The sequence below is a fragment of the Papio anubis genome, chromosome 19 (genome assembly GCF_008728515.1).
Source record: "Papio anubis isolate 15944 chromosome 19, Panubis1.0, whole genome shotgun sequence".
Taxonomy (NCBI): Eukaryota; Metazoa; Chordata; class Mammalia; order Primates; family Cercopithecidae; genus Papio; species Papio anubis.
The window spans coordinates 3,857,321-3,877,674 of NC_044994.1; the positions used below are offsets into that span (position 1 = coordinate 3,857,321).

Here is a 20,354-nt window from a genome sequence, read left to right on the forward strand (position 1 = left end):
GAGGGCCAGTTTTCAAATAAAGTTAATCCTCACTTTGCCTGCTTTTAACTGAAACATGCCTATATCAGAACTGTGTCCACGCTTTCCCCGGAACTGAAGCTTTGCAAAACCAGAACGTGGTTCTGATATGTATGAGCTTTAGTTCACTGGGTGCTTTTCAAGGCAAGGACTGAATTATTTTCTTAGCAATACAGATACGCTAAATCTAGATCTTTCCTGGGGATAATTTTCCCCTTGAACAGTCACTAATTTTTTAAATTGGGAAAATGTAGGTTTTTGTTTGTTTTGCTTTTAAAATTACCAGGCAAAATGATGAAGTAGTAATAAGATGGAAACTGGACAAAAATGAAATTGTTAGGATTTTCTGTGAGTTTATTGGGCATGAAGTATTTATTGGTTGTTTTTATTGATTGTGGTTAATATCTGTCTTTGTTTCCTGCTTAGATAAATAAGATGAAATTAATAATTGGCCATGAATATTTTCTGTGATGTATATAGTATAATGATGCCATATCATATTTTGTTTCCTTAAATTATATATACTTTTATTAAATTATTAAATTTAACTGAAAGAGTCTTACTTGATATTTTCAGTTGTGTGTTTGTTCTTACTTATTTTAGATAATGTGCAAAATGGCTCCCATGGTTGGGAAGGACATTACAGAACGTCTTATCCTCCCTAGGTTTTGTGAGATGTGCTGCGATTGCAGAATGTTTCACGTTCGAAAGGTATTTTTTTTCTTCTGTTTAAAAACATAGTGTTAGTGATTAATGTACTGATACATGACATTTAAAAGATTATCTTAGAAGAACCTTATGTGTAATATTTTGAAATGTCAATGATGCTTTTGTTGTCAGGTCTGTGCTGCCAATTTTGGAGATATTTGCAGTGTAGTTGGCCAGCAAGCTACTGAAGAAATGTTGGTAAGTATTGCAGATACAAAGGAGTAAACAGTGTGTGTTACAAAGTAGTACATAAAGTTTGAAATGCACACATTTACTCCAAAGTTTTATTAACACAATTCCATGAATATAAACCAGAAAGATAATAACTTTGAATTTAGGAGTTTAAATATCTGTAATCTGGGCGTTTGAATTATATTTTTGATATTTATTAAAAATATAGATATGTTTCAGAACCATTGATCTGTTTTTACCTCTTCCATTTCTGTTAAGCAAATCAATTCTTGTTCAATTGAATCTTTAATTTTGTTGCAACCCTCAAGAATGTTGATGGCATATTAAATGTATAGCAAGTTAGTTTTAAGTAGTACACAAGATGCATATACTTGATGTATAAGGCATCGTACCTAAAGAGTTTCTGAAGCCATCTCTTATGCAAAATAATTAAGCTTAGGGGCAAGCGCTTGTATAACATTAAGCTGTGATTGTTGAGAGTGCTTTTGCATAGCCAGTTGAGTTATAAATTAGATGTAATTTATTGAAAATTGTTGAGTATAAATACGAATAGATCCTACTTTTTAAGACAATCCAATATTTAAAATACTGAGGCCAGGCGTGGTGGCTCACACCTGTAATCCTAGCACTTTGGGAGGCCAAAGTGGGTGGATCACCTGAGGTCAGGAGTTCGAGAACAGCCTGGCCAACATGGCGAAACCTCATTTCTACTAAAAATACAAAAATTAGCTGGGCGTGGTGGCACACGCCTGTAATCCCAGCTACTTGGGAGGCTGAGGCAGGAGAATCGCTTAAACCCGGGAGGTGGAGTTTGCAGTGAGCCGAGATCGCACCACCTCACTCCAGCCTGGGCAAAAGAGTGAGACTCTGTCTCAAAACAAACAAACAGACAAAAAAAACAAAGCAGAAAATGAAAGCAAAATAACTAATGAAATCTGCTATCTTTATCCAACTAACAAGACTCTTTCCTTTTCACATAGCTGCCCAGATTTTTCCAGCTTTGTTCTGATAATGTATGGGGAGTCCGAAAGGCGTGTGCTGAATGCTTCATGGCAGTTTCATGTGCAACATGTCAAGAAATCCGACGGACCAAATTATCAGCACTTTTTATTAATTTGATCAGTGATCCTTCACGTTGGGTAGGGTTTTGATTATCACTTTTGTAAAATAATACATTTGTGTCCGTTTTAAAGCAAACATAATTTTGACCTCATAAGAAATAACTTAAATCTAAGATATATTATTTTTTATACTTTTAGGGATAGACAGTAGAAAGACTCCTATATTAACAGTTTTTATGTTTTTTGGTAACAGGACAAAAATTTCTTTACAACTTTAAGTCCTGTTGATTTTTATTTAATTGGCATGTTGTATTATGTTAACTAATTTTTAGATGTTAAACCACTTGCGTCTTTGGAGTAAGTCCCGCTTGGTCATAGTGTATAACTCTTTTTATATGTTGCTGGATTCAGTTTGCCAGTATTTTGTTGAGGATTTTTGTGTCCATATCATGAGAGATATTAGTCTGTAGTTTTCTTATGGTGCCTTTGTCTGGTTTTGTCAGAGTAATAATGGTCTTATAAAATGTGTTAGGAAATGTTCCCTCCTCTACTATTTTTGAGGAGAGTTTTTTAAGAATTGGTATTGATTATTCCTTAAATGTTTGGTTGAGGTCAGTGGTGAAGCCGTCTCGGCCTGGGCTTTTCTTTGCCGATAGTTTTAAAATTCCTAATTCAATCTCTTCACTTGTTTTTTTCTTGAGTCAGTTTTCATAGTTTGTATCTTTCTAGGAATGTTGTACATTTCATCTAAGTTACTTAATTTTGTTGGTATATGATTATACGTAGGATTCCTTTATCATCTTTTAATTTCTGTAATGTCAGTAGTAATGCCTCTTCTTTCATTTCCTATATGAGTAATTTGAGTCTTGCTCACTTTCTTGGCCAGTCTGCTAAAGGTTTGTCCATTTTGTTGAGCTTTTTAAAGAACCAACTTTTGGTTTCATTGGTTTTCTCTATTTTTCTATTATTCATTAATTTCCATTTTAATCTTTATTCTCACTTCTGCTTGCTTTTAGTTTGCTTCTTTAGGCGGAAGGTTAGGTTATGGATTAGAGGTCTTCCTTCCTTCTTTGAATTATCTTCTGGGGTAAATGGCTTTCAACCTGAAAAACTTAATTTTAGAATTTCTTGTTAATGTAGTTCTGCAAACAACTGTTTGCATTTATCTGTGAATGTCTTTATTTCACCTTTGATTTTGAAAGACAGCTTTGCTTAATGTGAGATTGGGTGTGTTATGCCACTGCCTCTGACCTCTTCTGTTTCTGCTGAGAAGTCAGCTGTTAATCATACTGGGGTTCCCTTGTAAGGGATGTGTCATTTTTCTCTTGTTGCTTTCTGGATTTTTCTCCTTGCCTTTGACTTTCAGAATTTTTACTGTGATGTATCCATATGTGCAGCTCTTTTAGTTTATACTACTTGGAGTTCAGTTGATTGAACTTCCTAGTTATGTGAGTTACGTTTTTCTATACATTTGAAAAATTTTGAGCCAACATTTCTTCAAATATTTTTCTTTCTCTTCTCTCCCTGTAATATTCCTATTGTATATATGTTAATGTGCTTAATGGTGGCCTACATTTCTTTGAGGCTCTTTTCATTTTTCCTCATTTTTTCCCCTCTCTGTTCTTTGGCTTGCATAATCTCTATTGATCTATCTTCAGTAGATCAATTCTTTGTTCTGCCAGGTCAGATCTACTGTTGAGCTCATGTATTGACTTTACTTTAGTCATTGCACTTTTCAGCTGTAGAATTTCCATCTGGTTCTTCTTTATAATTTCTCTTTATTGATGTTATACTCTAGTTGATGCAGCACTATCCCCATACCTCCCATTACTTCTGTAATCATAATTTCCTTTGGTTCTCTGAACATGTTTATAATAGCTACTTTGAAGTCTTTTTTTTTTTTTTTTTGGAGACAGAGTCTCGCTCTGTCGCCCAGGCTGGACTGCAGTGGCCGGATCTCAGTTCACTGCAAGCTCCGCCTCCCGGGTTTAGGCCATTCTCCTGCCTCAGCCTCCGGAGTAGCTGGGACCACAAGCGCCTGCCACCTCGCCCGGCTAGTTTTTTTTGTATTTTTTAGTAGAGACGGGGTTTCACCGTGTTAGCCAGGATGGTCTCGATTTCCTGACCTCGTGATCCTCCCGTCTTGGCCTCCCAAAGTGCTGGGATTACAGGCTTGGGCCACCGCGCCCGGCCTGAAGTCTTTTTTTAAGTCTGAAATCTGATTGCTCTCACAATCAGTTTCTGTTGCCTGTCTCTTTTATCCCCCTAATGTATGGATTTTTTTTTTTTTTTTTTTTTTTGCCTGCCTTGTAATGTTTTGTTGAGAGTTGAACATTTTAGATAATGTATGTAGTAACGTTGATACTGGTTGTCCTCGCTCCCCCATGGGGCTTGTTACCATTATTTGCTTGTTTAGTGACTGGCTAGAATGCTTGGGTGAAGACTGTTTCCCCATTCTAGGAGGTACAGCTTTGGGTCTGCCCATAGTCACGCTGGTATGACAGGGGCTTGGTGGGTATGGAAGGGCAGCAGCCTGAGGTTCCATTGGCTTCTTTCTCCTGGTGAGGACTCACCACCCTGTGAGCTAGACCAGTGGCTTTTGGGGCCCCAGCCTTTTCAGTGTGCCACACCCAAAGGAGGGTGGAAGAAAGGAGCCTCACCCCTCAGCTGCTGTCACTCAGGACTGGGCCTCAGCATCAGGTAGCTGGAGCAAAGCAGCCTGTGCCCAGGAGCTGCGGGAGAGCAGACCCCAGTGTGCTTGGCTACAGCACACTGCAGTCTCACACCTCACCTCACTGGAGGTAGTATAAGGAGGAAATGGTCGGCCGGGCGCGGTGGCTCACGCCTGTAATCCCAGCACTTTGGGAGGCCGAGGCGGGCGGATCACGAGGTCAGGAGATGGAGACCATCCTGGCTAACACGGTGAAACCCCGTCTCTACTAAAAATACAAAAAATTAGCCGGGCGTGGTGGCGGGCGCCTGTAGTCCCAGCTACTCTGGAGGCTGAGACAGGAGAATGGCGTGAACCAGAGAGGCGGAGCTTGCAGTGAGCCAAGATCGCGCCCCTGCACTCCAGCCTGGGCGACAGAGCGAGACTCTGTCTCAAAAAAGAAAAAAAAGAGTCTCAGCTTTTTTAGGATGTATACGACATTTTGTCAGTTTTCTGGAATTGACATCCCTTCATTTGCTGCTTGCTCCTAGGGTCATTTCCAGGGGCTTTGAATTATTGTTTTATAATTTTCACTTCACCGGGAAGTGGATCAGCTGAGCACCTCACACAGTCATGGCAGAGATCAGTCTCAGGACCTTTGCATATTCATTCCCAAAACAAAATTGACGTAGAGGGCAAGACTCTTAAGCCTTGATATTATATTAATGTTTTTGTCATATCCTGTATCGGCTTGTTAGAAAAGATTAGCATAGCTTACTTAAAGTTTTCTTGGTGAAGCTATGTATTTGGTCATTGTTTGGATTGGTAACATGCATTAAGTCCTATTAATTTGAGAATATGGATGTGTCAGTCATTTTAGAGATGTACAGCTCTTCCTTGGTATCCATGGAGGATTGGTTCCAGGACCACTTGTGGATACCAAAATCTGAGGATACTCAAAAGTCTCTGATATAAAATGGCATAGTATTTGCATGTAACCTATGCACATCCTCCTGTACACTTTAAATCATCTCTAGATTACTTATATCTAATACAGCATAAATGCTATGTAAGTAATTGTTATTCTGTATTATTTAGGGAATAATGACAAGGAAAAAGTCTGTACTTGTTCCGTACAGACACAACCATCATGGATCTAACTATGTTTTCAATGTGAAATTAGTTGAACCCACAGAACCTGTGGATACAGAGGGCAGACTATATATGCTGCACCTGTCTGAGAAAAATATGTATCTTATGCCTATTTTACACACACACACACACACACACACACACGCAAGTGCGCACGTAAAAACTATGCCTATGTAGTTGCAAAAGAAAGACAAGATAGTCTTTTGTCTGAACAATGTTAAGCCATTTGGGGAAGGTTATAATCTACTGTATTATCTCTTCTCAAAAGTTAAAATTGGATTAAAAGTTAATTTTATTTCTGAAATTCTTTAATATTTATTCTTTGAGTGACTTATGGGTTTTTTAGTGGTTTCCAGAACCTTTGTTTAAAATCATTAGTTGTTTATTTCTTAAAGTCATTGAAACTAGTAAAAGCAGTAGCTTAAAGTCAGTTTATTTTGAGGAATAGCTCAAAGTAGCAATATTTTTATAGTGTTGGAAAATTATTCAATTACAGGCAGTGGGGTGTGTTGGAGAGTTAAAATTGGACTTTAGTCCTGATTTCATTGTAACTATAGGGTAACATGGAAGAAGTCATTTTATTTGGATTCCAGTTTCTGTTTTTGTGAAATCAAGGAGGTAGATTAATAGTAGGATTTAATTAACTCTTACTAGACACTCTAAGGTGTATCTCTCCTCCACATTAAACTTTTTTCATTCTAATCTAACAACAAGGTAAACTAATGATTTAGATAAATTAACTTTTCTATGTCCTTTATTGGGAACAAGCTCAGAGATTTAACAATATTCAAAGAAGATTAAATTCATGCATACAGTGTTAGAAGTGACCTTTTATCTTTTTATGGAAGTAATGTTTGGTGACTTACGAAGAGGAGAAAAACCCTTTGTTTACACACATATGAGCTATTCTTTTCTCTCTCATGTATGTAATTCTAGCCTTTTTAAAAAACCAATTGAGTCATTTCTCATATATGCTTCTCCAAGAGTAAGTAAATACTAATAATAGATATGCTTTACATTTATTTGCTTTTGTAAAAATCATGCTTACTATATAATTATCTTAAACTTGAAAAAGGTATTATGCCTTTTTTTTTTTTTTTTAAGAAAAGGAATGCTAGCCAGGAGCAGTGACTCACACCTGTGATCCTAACACTTTGGGAGGCAGAGGTGGGAGGATTGCTTGAGGCTAGGAGTTTAAGACCAGTCTGGGCAGCATAGCAAGACCCTGTCTCTGCAATAAAAAAAAAAAAAGAAAAACTAACTGGATGTAGTGGCACATGCCTATAGGCCCCAACTATTCATGAGGCTGAGGTTGGAGGATCACTTAAGCCAAGGATTTTGAGGCTGCAGTGAGCCATGGCAGCACCATTGTTTTCCAGCCTCCACAACAGAGCGAGACCTGCCTCAAAGGAAAAGGAATGCTAAACTTCAGGGAAATTGGTGTGTGGCAAAGTCAAGGTTTTAGTAACATACCAGTTTTCCCATTGTTGTTGCCTTTGTCTGATTGTGTCCATCCTTCCTTCCTTCCATAAAACCTCTCATTTTCAAAAATATGACATGAAGTGAAATTCTATAACTTTTTTATCACCCCCAAATGAGACAGTCATCGAGAACAATAGTTTATGCTTCGAGATCTTTGTGACATATATTAAGTTAACATTATATTTCTGGTACATCTGTCTTGCTTCCTTGTAGTGAACAAATTAAAGTCTTTCCTACCTGAAAACATTAAATGTATTTATCACATTTTGTTGACTTTATTGATTTTTATGTTCTTTGTGGCACTCTTGGTTTTCCTTATTCTTTTTGTTCTTGAGAACACAGCAGGACTTTCTTTAGTTTTGTTCTATGCAAATGTTTTATAGTATCTCATACTTAGATTATCATGGTTCAAACATTCAAGAGAGGATAAAAATAATTGAAAGTAAAAAAGAACCAATAGGGATTTGTTTGTTTGTTTGATGTGTGTGGTGTTTGGGGGCTTTTTTTAGGTAGTCTTGCTCTGTCACCCAGGCTGGAGTGCAGTGGTGTGATCACGGCCCACTACAGACGTAGCCTCACGGGTTCACCTGCTTCTTCCACCTCAGGCCCTGCCGAGTAGCTGGGACCACAGACATGCGCCACCATGCCCTGCTAACTTTGGTATTTTTTGTAGAGACTGGATTTCGCCATGTTGCCCAGGCTGGTCTCAAACTGCTGGACTCAAGCGATCTGCCCAGCTCGGCCTCCCAGAGTGCTGGGATTACAGGCATGAGCCACTGCGCCCAGTCAGAGAAAATAGCTTGTAAGAATTTTTCAATCCTAGCTAAAGTTCTGAATTTGGGCTTCCTTTAGAAAAGCTTTATTATTATCCTAAACATACTTTGGCATTTGAAAGTAGATTATTAAATATATATAATGTGTGTGTGTGTATAATTCTTTTTAAATACGATTCCTTTATTAAATTGTCCTTTTTCTCTTCCTAGGTTCGCCAGGCAGCTTTTCAGTCTCTGGGGCCTTTCATATCTACTTTTGCTAATCCATCTAGCTCAGGCCAGTATTTTAAAGAAGAAAGCAAAAGTTCAGAAGAGATGTCAGTAGAAAACAAAAATAGGTATAATTTTAAAACTTTGTTTTCTAATTGTACTGCTTTTAAACATTATTTCCACTATTCTGCAACAAATGTTATTTTTTGATAGTTTGCTGTTTCTCTTGAATATAAAAATTGGTGAATATTTTTATAGAGCTTTTTTTTTAAGTGCATTTGTTTGTTAAGTATCTCTTTGGTTACATATCGAATGAGTAGATGCATGTAACACAATTAGGTAGTTGCCGGGCACATAGGAAACTCTAAATGATAGATTATGACTTTTAAAAAAAAGTTTATTTAATACATTATTTACCTAGTCAGTCATTCATTGATATCTACAATATACAGGGTAATTGTTATACACTGTGTAATATTTTGTTTTTTGTTTTTTAAGGAGTAAAACTTAATTTAGGAATAGGTTTTACTGTCCTTTTCTGTCAAAGAATTTAGTTGTGCATCTTGGATTCTCTGTCAATGGTGATTGTAATCTGTCAGTTTAAGGAGAAAGCATTGGAATGATTAACACCAATTTAGTATATTTATTAGCCAGTATATCAGTTTTAAGTATATCAGTCTCATAGGGAAACCAGAGTTTTAAATAAAGCTTAAAGAGTCAACTGGGATTTTTATTTTTAAATGTTTTTGCATCAAAAATTTTCTATTAAATTTAAATTTTTAGAATTTATTATAATATATATTTAGGGGAAAAATTAATTCAAGCCTAACTTATTAGTATGTGGGAAATGTACACAAACTTTTACAGTTACGCACTTGTACAAGTTTTTGAAACAGTCCCTGCTGTAATGCTTGAGTTACCGTAGTGTCTTTTTCCTCCCTTGTCATGATGCTAATGGACATTTTCTTCTGTAGGTCTTGATACTGTGCTATTTGCTTTCTTGGTGTTTTGATTTGGCAGTTCTTCTTTCTTCTCTGCTGCCTTGTTTTACCTTTTTGCCCGTTCTCCTACTGTCCTGCTGAATAGCCAAACAAACCTGAGGTACTGTTTTTTGTAAAGGAAGAAAATCACTCAAACCTGTCTTCCTAGCAAGCAAAGTCTGTCAGTTTTTTTTGAAAACAGGTGCTGCAAGGAGTTTGACAAAAGTGATGATGGTGGGTGGGGAATGTTATCTATTTTTCATTTTTGAAATCAGCATACTTAAACAAATTACTTGTGTATACTGAAGACTGTTACATAACTTTTGTTTTAAAATCTGAAATGGGTCTAGTAAGTCAAACTGTAAATTTACAGAGAATTATATAGGACGAGTTGGTAAACTTTCTTCTCTTTCACAACTTCTCACTCGGCCTTTGCAGTGTATAAGCAGCCATAGACATTACATAAATGGACAAGCTTGGCTGTGTTCCAGTAAAACTTCACTGACCTAAACAGTGTGCCTATCAAGGCCATGTTTGCTGTCTACCGGTGTGTAGCATTATTGCAAGAGCTATTTAAAGCTAGTTTAATTTCTTGATTCTTCTTCCATTGTAATAAGGTATGTCTTAATGTCCAGGCAATACTACTTGTATTGCTGATCTTCAGTAATATTATTAGAGCTTATTAAATTACGTTAATGATATGGTGGGGGGAAGAGAGCATTCCTGGCTAAGGAAGGAGTTATGTAAAAGCTTTTACATTGTAAAAGCTTTTGCACATTTTGACATTCTATCTTTATAAAGAAGTAGTACTGTATATTATTAAATCTCAGAACCATTAGTTTGTTTGCCCTCCCTTAGATAGCACACTGGCATTTGTCTTAAGCTGTCTTAAACTGCTGTGGTGTTAAGATTGATTGATTATGCAAAAGTTAACTGAGCACCTACTATGAACCAGAAACTTTAAGTGGAAAGATAGAACTTAGTTCCTGTCCTCAAAGTTCTCTCAGTTTCTTAGATTCAGGTTTTTCAAACAAATGTCTTACAAAGTAAGAAAGTTTTTGGCAACATATTTCCACCACTGTTTCTTGTATAGTGTTTCATCTGACCCTAGAAACGTTTACTATCACTTCATTACTGTTTGAAGCATGTATTGATTCCAGACATCTGACTTACACATCAGATCTTTCACTCACCCTGGATCAGGCTATTAATGCTTCTTTGAAAGTGCTGATAGGCCGGGCGCGGTGGCTCAAGCCTGTAATCCCAGCACTTTGGGAGGCCAAGATGGGCGGATCACGAGGTCAGGAGATCGAGACCATCCTGGCTAACCCGGTGAAACCCCGTCTCTACTAAAAAATACAAAAAACTAGCCGGGCGAGGTGGCGGGCGCCTGTAGTCCCAGCTACTCGGGAGGCTGAGGCAGGAGAATGGCGTAAACCCAGGAGGCGGAGCTTGCAGTGAGCTGAGATCTGGCCACTGCACTCCAGCCTGGGTGACAGAGTGAGACTCTGTCTCAAAAAAAAAAAGAAAGTGCTGATAAAGCCTGCTTCACAGAAACAGAGTTGAAATACTCAAATCTGCATTTTGAAAGTATGTAAAATAAGCATTCCTTATCACATTGTTTTCTGAATGCACCATGTTCTCTTAATTCTCCCTGTTTTTATACTTGCTGCTGTCTGGGAAGCTTCTTGTTCCATCCATACCCTCGTTTAACAAAGTCCTGTCTTAGACTCACTGACTTGTCCAGGAAATACAGAGCTTTTGTCTTCGTGATCGGTAGCGCTGTGAGCACTATTTTAATCCTGTCCTTTTGGCTACATATTGGCATCTATCATCAGTAGCCTCCCGGCCATGCATTGTGGCATCCAGCTCCTCCCATTGTCTCTGCTGGGACTTGCCCTTTGGTGCACATATTAATCCTGAATGAATTATTCTAGGAAAATATGGATTTGACCTCAAAAATCTGAAGTAACTAAACCTCTTTTGCTGGGGTTTTCCAGTTTAGCTTAATGCTAACTATATGAAAAAAAAAATCTTAGCACAAATTTGGAAATATTTCATGAATGCTAAAACTTCGTTGAGTTAATTCACAGCACTTGGAAGGTGTATCCTGGAGTGTGTTTGCTTTTATCTCAGGATACAATGCCTCTTTAGCCAGATGTTCTATAAGTCATTTTCTCCTTGAAATACCTGTAATTAATTTTCTAGGCCCATAGTCCTAGAGACTAAGGAACTCTGAGGATATTAATTGCAAACTTATGTAGGCACAAAAAGACACTTAAGACCTCCTTAAGTAGGTAGTTTCTGGACTGTCCTCTGGTGCTCTTGATACCTACGTCTCTTAGGAGACAGGGTAATTCTCATTATACAGAGTCACAAAGGGCCTCAGTTTTCAAAAAAAAAATTTGTCTTGCACAATAGCTTTTCAAAGTCTGACAATTAGGAATATCAGAATTTTAGCATTGGACAGCTTGATTTTGCATTGACTATTATATTTTACCAGGAAAAATTCGAATTTAGAGAATTTATGCTTTTGACATTTTTGAAGCCATGCATGCTATAGTTCTATCCAGAATTTAATACTGTACTAGGGAAAACTTCGTCTTCTAGTTTCATTCTAAGAGTTTTAACTTTGGACAAACTAACAAGTTTACATTTATCAGACAAACAGTTATTTGACCAGTCATTCTCCGTTCATTTTTGCAGCTGAGAATATTAAAATTTAATTTTAACACCAAGGTGAGATATTGATCAAGGAACTTCAAGCACCTGTAATTCCATCACTTTGGGAGGCTGAGGCAGGAGGATCGCTTTAGCCCAGGAGTTTGAGGCTGCAGTGAGCTATGATCATACCACTTTCCACCAGCCTGGGCTACAGAGTGAGACCCTGTCTCTTAAAAAAAGAATAAACAAAAACAGAAGTTCATTATATTTATTAGATAGTACATATGAGGTCTTACAAGTTTTATCCATTTGCTCTTCTCTTCCCCCTTTCTGAACAGTATCTTATTATAAATTTAAAATTTTAGTTTGAATGATTTCAGAAATTTTGCAAGAATATCGCAAAGAATTTCATACATCCATCTAGATTTTCCAAATACTGTTTTACCATATTTGCTTTATTCTTTTTTTCTGAACTCTATGAGAATACGTTCTAGACATGATATTCTTTTTACCTTTTTAAAATAGTATGTGTTTCCTTAAAGCATAGATGTTAATATGTAACTGTAGTCCAGTTACCAAAATTAGGAAATTAACATTGATACAATACTGTTAGCTAATTTGTAGCCTTTATTGAATTTTACCAGTTGCCCACTAATGTTCTTTATAACAAAAGGGAAAATTATGTATTTTTTAATATGGACAAAATGGGAAATATGTAATTCATAGACATATAGAAGACACATTTATTTTACATAATAGCACTAGTTTCAGGAGCTCCTTTGGGAGAGAGAAAACCATCTTACAGGTTATCTAGGTCAACTCCTCATTTTTATGAATAAGGAATAAGTGGGGAATCCTAGAAGTCATTAAAAGGCTCACAGTTTTATATTAATGTAGTGCCAGTGTGAGAGTAAGAACTTAAAGTCTGGTTTCCTCACACTTGTAAATAATTGTATTATATATGCATACTATATATATTGTAGTTACAAGAATAGAAGAAAAATACCAGAATTTAAAATGCAGTCACAATGTGTTATGTTTTCAGATGACTTAACAAATATGTTTTTGTTCATCAGTATTTTAAAAAATAATCACCTGTTTGTGAAAATATGGTTTTTAAAACAGTGAGCATTATGATGAGAGGGAACTTCCTAATTTCATGAGAATGTAGATGGTGACTGTTGAACTGGGAGCCCACATAGGTATTAACATCACCCTCCTTTTGCACAGTCCTTTTAAGTCCCCCGTTAAGCATCTTTTTTATGTGTATTTAAAGGCACACAGATGCTTTTTTCTGTATTCATCTTACGAATTTACCTACATTATTCAGCCATCCTTATTTCCCTTTCATGTTTTTTTGGAAGCAATGTCTCCTCACCTGTTTAATCTGTTCCTCTGTGTTTTTGAAGCCCATATTCTTTCCTCTTCTCAGAAAGACATTGCTTTATCAGTTATTCCATCAATCTCTGTGCCTCCAGTTCCTTCATCTCTTTTAACCTGTTTTCCTCAGCCTAAAAATACGCTCGTTATGCTTTTATACAGGGAGAATGCCTTCACTCTTTGTTATTCTGTGCAATTGTTGTGTTATTCTTTATTAATATTTGCTGCCTCCGCATGTGTCAGCCCCACACATCTGAGTTGATGACCTCCACCTCTGTCTCAGTCTTTACCTCTTTCTCATAGATATCACCACCTAGAACCCAACATGGATAGCTAACTCAGCCTATCTCAACCTGAACCCGTTAGCTTTCTTGTGAAACTGTTATTTGTTACCTGCAGCATGCAATAAGTGGAAAAGTCCTGTTGGTTTTTGCTGCTGTTTGAATGTGTTGTTCTGTAGTCCTGAAGATACTACCTCCATCAGAACATCATCACTTTTCACCTGCGCATCTGTAATTCCTGCCTCCTGTCTTACCTCTCATTTTCTACACTTCCCCCAGAATGGTCTTTCTAAAACAACAGATCTGTCAGCAGTTTCCTTAACTTCTACATGATTTCCTGTGGTCCAGGATGAACTCCGGAGGTCTGCTGGTCTGGAATACAGTGTTTCCTGTGATATCTTTCATCCTTGTCATCGATCATTTCCTCATTGCTGATTCCTGAATGCGTCGCACCTTGTGTGCCGCTCCGGCCTTTGCATGTACTGTTTCTCCTTTGGATGCTTTTTTCTTCCCCTTAGCCCCATAAACATGTATTGGTTCTTCTGAGCACAACTCATGTCATTTTCTTGAAGGCCTTTTAATCTTCACTCCCATCTCCTCCTGTGTTCAGTGTGCATGCATCTGTGCTTACCACCCTGTCTAGCAGCAATTTGCTGATATAGGTTCACTTTTTCTGTTTGCCTCTAATTGTAATCTCAAGAGCAAGAGCTACATCTCATTCACATTTGAATCCTCAATACTGATTTCATTTCCTGGCTCTTAGTAGGTGCTCAGTAAATGCTTGTTAAATTTAATTGAATCAAGTAATAACACTTACAGTCGTACTTTAGATCATAGATGGCAGTAATCAGTGGGCTCTAATGAATTTGTACCCTCTGTCCTTATCAATTAAGTTATGATCTCATTTTAGGAAAACCTTGGGGAGTAGAGAGGAGTATTTTAGAAGAAACGGAAGTAATATTTACATTCAAGCAGATTTTAATATATTTTGTGAGATAGCAAATAAATATCTTTCCTACTACTATCTTAAAATTTTTTTTTAAATTTTCCTTGTGTAATGTAAGCAAATAGGCTTTAGGTCTCAGCTTTTCAATATGTCATTGGAGTAGAGAGGCAATACAAGTAATCCTAAAAATAAAATAATTTAAATATTTTTATGTATATTAAAATGATTGTGTGAATTTCTGTTTCCACTACTTTAGTTATTTATTATTGAAATTAGCATGGTATTATAGAATCCCAGGATTCTTAAATGTTACCTTCTCTAACTAATACATATTGCTTGACTATCTAGACTTACACTTAACAGGTATTTACATCTTTGAACACAGAACAGCTGATGGAGAAAGAAGCATTATAAATAATACACATAAACTCAATTTGTGCAGATAATCCATAATTTTTAATGTTTAACTTGTCTAAATGCTATATGTAATATCTTTCATCAGTTTTTTTTAAAGTAATTATCCTTTCATATTGTTTTTTTTTCCACCAAATAAAACAATAAAAGGACCAGAGATGAAGAAGCCCCAGAGGATGTACAAGTCAGGCCAGAGGATACTCCTTCAGATCTCAGTGTTAGTAATTCCAGTGTCATACTGGAAAACACGTTGGAAGACCGTGCTGCTGAGGCATCCGGGAAGCCTCTGGGTGAAATTAGTGTTCCACTGGACAGCTCTGTACTTTGTACTTTGTCCTCAGAATCTCACCAGGAAGCAGCTAGTAATGAGAATGATAAAAAACCTGGTAACTACAAATCTATGTTGCGACCAGAGGTTGGCACCAGTTCACAAGATTCAGCTCTCTTAGATCAGGAATTGTATAACTCCTTCCATTTCTGGAGGACTCCTCTTCCTGAAATAGATCTAGACATAGAGCTTGAACAGAACTCTGGGGGAAAACCCAGCCCAGAGGGACCAGAGGAAGCATCTGAAGGCCCTGTGCCCAGTTCTCCAAACATCACCATGGCCACCAGAAAGGAACTGGAAGAAATGATAGAAAATCTAGAGCCCCACATTGATGATCCAGATGTTAAAGGTATGGAAGTCAGTCAAGTTCTTTATTCTGAAATTGATTAAAAATATTAGTGTCTATCTTAAACATTTCATTTCAGAAAAAATTGCCATTTAATGATGTATTATGGACGGGGCAAAGTGACTCATACCTGTAACACCAGCACATTGAGAGGTTGAGGCAGGAGAATCACTTGAGAACAGGAGGTCGAGACCAGACCGGGCAACATAGTAAGACCCCATCTCTACAAAAAATGAAAAATTAGCCAGGCATGGTGGCACATGCCTGTAATCCTAGCAACTTGGGAAACTGAGGTGGGAGAGCGTTTGAGCTTAGGAGGTTGAGGCTGCACTGAACTGTAATTGTGCAGCCTCGACCTCGTGAGTTCAAAAGGTGTCAAAGGATCATGCTCTGATAGTTCTCCAGCCTGGGCAACAAAGTAAGACCCTGTCTATTTAAAAAAAGAAAAAGGTAGTATGACCATCATTATCATGTATTTCTAAATTCTCTTGATAAATACAATTAATCTGATTTTCAGGAAATTTTTTGTTTACAATAGGCTCATCATTGCATTCCTTACTGTAATTTTATTTGTTGATAAATCACTCTCTTTGAAATTTTCAGTCACTCAAACAGTGGTTTACAGTTTTAAAGTTTGGGCTCTGCCTTAACTATTTTGCACAGAGACTCACTACCTTTTTATAAGATAGCAGTAGACGCAGTCATTCTTTTATGGAAAGACTGTAGAATGTTCATTGCGCCACTGCACTGCAGCCTGGGCGACAGCAAGACTCCGTCTCGGGGGTGGGGGAGGAAGAGACTATAGAATGTTCACAGCAGGCATAGTCAACACTTGATGAGTGTTTAATGTCTTTACAGCTTTCAGCTTTCTGTTTAAATTTTATTATTTACCAACTTAAGTTTATTAAAGTTTGTCGAACTTCAGTGACTCCGATTTTTTTTTTTTTTTTGCTATGGAGTCTTGCTCTATCGCCCAGGCTGGAGTTCAGTGGCACTCAATCTTGGCTCACAATAACCTCCACCTCCTGGGTTCAAGCAGTTCTCCTGCCTCAGCTTCCTGAGTAGCTGGGATTACAGGCACGTGCCACTGCACCCAGCTACTTTTTTTTTTTTTTTTTTTTGAGACACAGTCTCACTCTGTTGCCAGGCTGTAGTGTAGTAGTGCCATCTCGGCTCACTGCATCCACTGCCTCCTGGGTGCAAATGATTCTCCGGCCTCAGCCTCCCAAGTAGCTGGGACTACAGGTGGTGCCACCACGCCCAGCTAAGTTTTGTATTTTTAGTAGAGACTGGTTTCACCATGTTGGCCAGGCTGGTCTTGAACTCCTGACCTCAGGCAGTCCGCCTGCCTTGGCCTCCCAACATGCTGGGATTACAGGTGTGAACCACTGTACTCAACTTATTTTATTTTTCTTAAACCATATATGAAAAAAATATTACCAGTTGTCCTTAAGCCAGTTCTGGGAGCTCTCATTGTATTATAGTACCTGCTAGTTCTCTGACATAGACTAGTCACTTAAATATTAATTGAAATATTGAAAGAATTGCTCTAAATTTTTCTTTCAGTAAATAAGTGAAAAGAAATATGCATAGGTTGCTTTTTAAAAAGATTTACATGTACATGCATACAAGTTTCTTGATATGACTTTGTGTTTCAGAAGATATCTAATACTCTTTGTACTGTAAATTTACTAGCTGCAGTTGAGAGAGTTCAATACAAATAACAGGCATACCTTGGAGATATTGCTGGTTCAGTTCCAAACCACTGCAAAAAAGCAAATATTGCAGTAGAGTCATACAAATATTGTGGTTTCTCAGTGCATAAAGAGTTATGTTTACAGTCAAGTGCAGTGGCTTTCACCTGTAATCCCAGCTATCTGGGAGGCTGAGGCAGAAGGGCAGCTTAAGGCCAAGAGTTTGAGACCAGTTTGGGCAACATAGCAAGACCCTCATCTCTAAAAAGATTTTGAATAGTAGCTGGGCATGGTTGCACACACCTGTAGTCCCAGCCACTCGAAAGGCTGAGGTGGGAGAATTGAGCCTAGGAGTTTTAAGATTTCAGTAGCTATGATCGCACTACTACACTCCAGCCTGGGTGACAGAGTAAGACCCGGTCTCAGAATTTTATAAAAGTTGTGTTTATACTATACTGTAGTAAGTGTGTGATAGCATTTTGTCTAAAAAAAAAAAAATGTACACACCTTCATTGAAAAATTACTAAAAAATGCTGATGATCATCTGAGCCTTACACAAGTTGTAGTCTCATTGCTGGTGGAGAGTCTTGCTTCAATGTTGATGGCTGCTGACTGGTCAGGGCAGTGATTGCTGAAGGCTGGGGTGGCTGTGGCAATTTCTGAAAATAAAACAGCATGGAAGCTTACTATGTCAGTGGACTCTTCCTTTCGTGAAAGAGTTATCCGTAGCTAGCAATGGTGTTTGTTGGCATATTACCTGCAGGAGACATCTTCTTTAAAATTAGAGTCAGTCTTCTCGAACACCACCACTCTTTTATCAAGAGGTTTGTGTAATATTCTAAATCTTTCGTTTCATTTCAACAATGTTCACAGCAGCATCACTAGGAGGAGATTCCATCTCGAGAAACCACTTTCTTTGCTCATCCTAAGAGGCATTTGTTCAAGTTTGGTCAGGAGAGCCGGATGTAGTGACCATGTGCCTGTGATCCCAGCTGAGGACAGGAGAATTGCTTGAGACCAGGAGTTAAGGCTGTAGTGGTTATGATTGTGCCTATAAGTAGCCACTGTACTCCAGCCTGGACAACATAAGAAGACTCTGTCTCTAAAATTAAAACAACAAAAAACGTTTGATTATGAGATTGTAGCATTTCAGTCACATTTTCAAGCTCCACTCCTAATTTTAGTTCTCTTGCTATTTTTACCCTATCTACAGTTACTTCCTCCACTGAAGTCTTGAACCCTTCAAAGTCGTTTATAAGGGTTGAAATTACCTTCTTCCATACTCCTTTTAATGTTGAGATTTTGACCTCCTCCCATGAATCGTGAATGTTCCTAATGGCATCTGGGGTGGTGAATCCTTTCCAGAAGGTTTTCAGTTTACTTTGTCCAGTTCCATCAGAGAAACCACTATTTATGGCAGCTATAACTTTACAGAATGTATTCCTGAAATTATAAGACTTGAAAGTTGAAATTACCTCTTGATCTTTGGGCTGCAGAATGGGTTTTGTGTTAGCAGGCATGAAAACAACATTGTCTCCTTGTACGCCTCTATCAGAGTTCTTGGGTGACCAGGTGTATTGTCAGTGAGCTGTAATCATTTGAAAGGAATATTTTTCTAAGCTGTAGGTCTCAACAGTCGGCTTAAAATACTCGTCAAACCTTGCTGTAAACAGATCTGCTCTCATCCAGGCTTTACTTTTCCAGTGACAGGGCACAGGCAGAGTAGATTGAGCTTAATTCTTAAGGGCCCCAGGATTTTTGGAATAGTAAATGAGCATTGGTTTTAGCTTTTTTTCTTTTTTTTTTTTGACAGCGCCTCACTCCGTCACCCAGGCTGGAGTGCAGTGACGCAGTCTCAACTCACTGTAACCTCTGTCTCCCAGGTTCAAGCGATTCTCCTCCCTCAGCCTCCCAAGTAGCTGGGACTACAGGCACGCACCACCATGCCTGGCTAATTTTTTTTTTTGGTATGATGGGGTTTCACCAAGCTGGCCAGGCTGGTCTCGCACTCTTGACCTCAGGTAATCCACCCACCTCAGCCTCCCAAAAGTGCTGGGATTACAGGTATGAGCCACCACTCCTGGCCTGGTTTTAACTTAAAGTCACCAGCAACATTAGTCCCTAACAAGAGTCACCTTGGCCTTTGGAGCTTTGAAGCCAGGCATTGACTTCTCTTTAGCTAGGAAAGTTCTAGATGGCATTTTCTTCCAATAGAAGACTGTTTTATCTGTGTTGAAAATCTGGGCTGGGCGCGGTGGCTTACGCCTGTAATCCCAAAACTTTGGGAGGCCGAGGTGAGTGGATCATCTGAGATTAGGAGTTCAAGACCAGCCTAGCCAACATGGTGAAACCCTGTCTCTACGAAAAATACAAAAATTAGCTGGGCATGGTGGTGCATGCCTGTAATTCCAGCTACTAGGGAGGCTGAGGCAGGAGAATTGCTTGAACCCAGGAGGCAGGGGTGGCAGTAAGCCAAGATTGTACCACTGTACTCCAGCCTGGGTGACAGAGCAAGACTCCCATCTCAAAAAAAAAAAAAAAAAAATCTGTTGTTTGGTGTAGCTACCTTAGTGGCTCAAGAAATTTTAGCTAGATCTTCTGAATAACTTGCTGCAGCTTTACCTAAGCACTGGCTGCTTCACCTGGCACTTCAGTGTTACGGAGATGGCTCCATTCCTTGAACTTCATGAACCAACCTCTGTTAACTTTCAGCTTTTCTTCTCAGCTTCCTAAACTCTCTCAGCCTTTACAGAATTGAAGCCAGTTAGGGCCTTGCTCTGAATTAGATTTTGGCTTAAGAGAACATTGTGGCTGATTTGATTTCTGTCCAGACCACTCAAACTTTCTGCATATCAGCAATAAAGTTGTTGTTCCTTCTTCTTTGTGTGTGTGGAGTAGCACTTTTAATGTCCTTCAAGAACTTTTCCGTCTGCATTTATAAATTGGCTAACTGATGCAAGTGGCCTAGCTTTTGGGCTTTCTTGGCTTTTGACATGCCTTCCTCACTAAGCTTAATCATTTCTAGCTTTGGATTTAAAGTGAGAGATGTGTTACTCTTCCTTTCACTTGAACTCT

General features: G+C 38.2%; 1 protein-coding gene across 8 annotated transcripts in view; it reads left to right on the plus strand.

The window, feature by feature from the left end:
- The window catches only part of PPP4R1 (protein phosphatase 4 regulatory subunit 1), a 70,430-nt gene that overhangs the window by 31,976 nt on the left and 18,100 nt on the right, over nucleotides 1–20,354 (plus strand). For all 8 annotated transcript variants that reach the window (XM_017951529.2, XM_031658698.1, XM_017951527.2 and 5 more), the window contains 5 exons: nucleotides 622–729; nucleotides 859–924; nucleotides 1,899–2,057; nucleotides 8,247–8,374; nucleotides 15,062–15,588. In XM_017951529.2, coding sequence (XP_017807018.2) covers nucleotides 622–729; nucleotides 859–924; nucleotides 1,899–2,057; nucleotides 8,247–8,374; nucleotides 15,062–15,588 — 988 coding nt within the window. The remainder of the gene's footprint in view (nucleotides 1–621; nucleotides 730–858; nucleotides 925–1,898; nucleotides 2,058–8,246; nucleotides 8,375–15,061; nucleotides 15,589–20,354) is intronic.